Consider the following 2,809-nt stretch of genomic DNA (forward strand, 5'->3'; position numbering starts at 1 on the left):
CTAGGCGTCGGCGTCGCCCTTCCAGCGGCCGGGCAGCACAGGTGGACGTGCCGCGGATGGTCCGCCTCCGATCTCGGCACTCTCTGCAGAGTGCGGCTGGACGCTCCACGGAGTTGCATAGCGTCGATAGGCTGTATGGTGTCGCTGTCGTAATTATAAAAGCGTAGGTAGAAGGTTGAAGCAATATAGTTAGAATGCTATCTTTTTCGAGCTTTGTTGCACATAACTTAGTAGGTATTGGCCGTTTCTTTACAAATAATATCGCAAAGCACAGCTTTATGTGCTGGTAACGATATGTGCGCGTCGGTTGCGGCGGTAATCGTCGAAAAATATATAATTTATGAACGTTTCTTGATCATTGAATGATAAACGTGGCAATGTTTGCCTGTTGTGAAGAAGACTCCTATACTGCCGCTCTATCGTCCGGAATTATTCGTGTCTGATTACGGGGATTCCGCCACTCTATCAGCTGATTTTTGTTTCCGAGTCACGTGACCAACCGGTGTCTCCCTGCCGACCGGTTTCTCCCTCATGCCACAGCACGCACACGAGGCGGCGTGCTGCAGCTCTCTACGAAGGGCAGCATCGGCAAGAGAGTTAGTTACCTTCATCATGTCTGCAGACAGGATGATCTCATCTGGATCCCACTGACAATCAGCGTCCGCACGGTAGGAATGGCGAGCCCTCTGTGCCGTTTCCAGGTGTTCCTCGTGTTTGGAGCACAGGTCACAGTCTTGCCTATTTGCATTTGGCTCAGTTATGTTTTCTCCGTGCGCCTCTTCCATGTGTCTGATGTGTGTGGAACACTTGGCGCATTCTTCCCCTGACAGCCCATGGTGTTGCCGATGTTGAGACGTTGCATCGTCTGCCTGTATCGTTCTCGTGAACAAGCCGGTAGCGTTCCTTCAGAGTAGACACACCCTGCAAGTAGTCACTGAACATTGCCTGGAGGGTGACGTCTGTTGGCAGGTAAAGGCGATGCGGAGCATGCTCATAGCGATAGTGGTGTTTCACGGGGTGAAACGACATATGTTCCACGATCTTTTCGTCAGTTACTTTGTTCACTGGTTCGGGTCGCTCGCGTATGTCAGTAGCGCAGATGGGGCCCTTCCCCACAGCACTCATCCCGCAGAGTCGCTGCCCTCATTGAAGCCAAGGGTGGTAAGAAAGAACGGCTTGCAAACCTCAACGCACCGCCTCAGCATACCATTTCCCGTTCCCAGCTCCCGATCCCGTTCGTCTTCGTCTTCAGATCCTGATTGCTCTTCAGATTCCGCGTTTCGTGCCAGAGGATCCACAGGCGACGTCCACGAAAAGCTGTTCTTCTTGCGGGCGTCGGCTTTCCCTCTGTTTTCCTTTCGTTGACAGCGAGCCGGCAAACTCTGCACATGTGTACGGTACCACTGCCTTCTAGTCTCCTTACTCATCTTATTAACTGCCTCGTTTATAGATGTTCTCCAGCCAGGAGGAATCTTCAACAGACACTTGTTCTTGCACCCGCGTCGGCACTTTTCTGGTGCATCTCTGACCTGGTGTTTGGCAGCATGCGCGGCTATCTGTGCTACTTGAGTTCTGGGGCGCCTTTGCTTGGCTTCGGGTGAATGATCGACCTGATGGTGCTCTGTAACCGAAGGTTGGCTCTGGCTGCTGTCACCATCTCCCCCTCTGTATTCAGTCAAGGAAGTCACACTCTGAGAAGCATTGCATTCGGGAGTGTCATTCAGCATGTCCGGTGCCTCAATCAGAGGTGCAATCTCCATGACTGCGGGCACCTGTTCTGTAAGAAGCTCGCTCATACTGAAATCAAGCTCTGGGAGAGTTGCATAGCTTTCTTCACCCCTGTCCTCCAATTCGACAATCGATATCGCACCGCTGCCCTCCGGGTTGGGGTCGGCCACCGGAACGGCGACTCCCGGCCTGGGGTCGGCCACTGAACCGGCGACTCCCGGGCTAGGGTCGGACACTGAACCGGCGACTCCCGGCCTGGGGTCGGCCACTGAACCTGCGACTCCCGGGCTAGGGTCGGCCACCGGACCATCGAATACCGGGCTGGGGTCGGCCACTGGATTGGCGACTCCCGGGTTGGGGTCGGCCACCGAACCAGCGACTCCCGGGCTGGGGTCGGCCACCGGACCATCGACTAGCGGGCTGGGGTCGGCCACTGGACCGGCGACTCCCGGGTTGAGGATGGCCACTACATTGGTGACTCTCGAGCTGGGGTCGGCCGGTAACACCACTGGATCGGCGACTCCCGGGCTAGGGTCGGCCACTCCCGGGCTGGGGTCGGCCACTGGACCGGCGACTCCCGGGCTGGGGATGGCCACTGCATTGGCGACTCTCGAGCTGGGGTCGGCCGGTAACACCACTGGATCGGCGACTCCCGGGCTGGGGTCGGCCGGCGACACAACTGGATCGGCGACTCCCGGGCTGGGATCGACGAGACTGGAGCATCCAGAATCGGAATGGGCCGGTGACGACACCGAAACGGTGACCCCAGAAGAGTGTGCTTCTGCCGTCGCGGGTGTGTGAGAGTCGTCTTTTCTCATTTCCTCCTCAGGAACATCTGAAAATTACAGGTACGATTGGTGTTCGCCCTACAGTGTATCTACCGGGTCGTTGGTAGAAAATTAGTCATGCATTTATTAGTTAGTTACTCCATATGCGCAGGCTGTTACGGTCCTTATCTCCAAGTAGTTAGGACCGTAACAATGGTGTGACAGAGGGCTTCCTAAGTTAACGTTTGCCTAACAACGCACATATTTGTTACATTAAAATCTACTAAAAAAAAAGTTGAGATACCCTACCACAC

At 55.3% G+C, this 2,809-nt stretch overlaps 1 protein-coding gene across 1 annotated transcript; it reads right to left on the minus strand.

The window, feature by feature from the left end:
* On the minus strand, window positions 1-2,546 carry LOC122380837 (translation initiation factor IF-2-like). The gene is made up of 2 exons (XM_043364334.1): window positions 1,871-2,546; window positions 1-83 (listed from the first exon to the last, which is right to left on the minus strand). Exons 1-2 carry the CDS (start codon window positions 2,544-2,546, stop codon window positions 1-3), a joined length of 759 nt encoding a protein of 252 aa, XP_043220269.1.
* Between the last annotated feature and the right edge of the window lie 263 nt (window positions 2,547-2,809).

This window comes from Amphibalanus amphitrite, unplaced genomic scaffold (genome assembly GCF_019059575.1).
Source record: "Amphibalanus amphitrite isolate SeventyFive unplaced genomic scaffold, NRLGWU_Aamphi_draft 000108F_arrow, whole genome shotgun sequence".
NCBI classification, from domain to species: domain Eukaryota; kingdom Metazoa; phylum Arthropoda; class Thecostraca; order Balanomorpha; family Balanidae; genus Amphibalanus; species Amphibalanus amphitrite.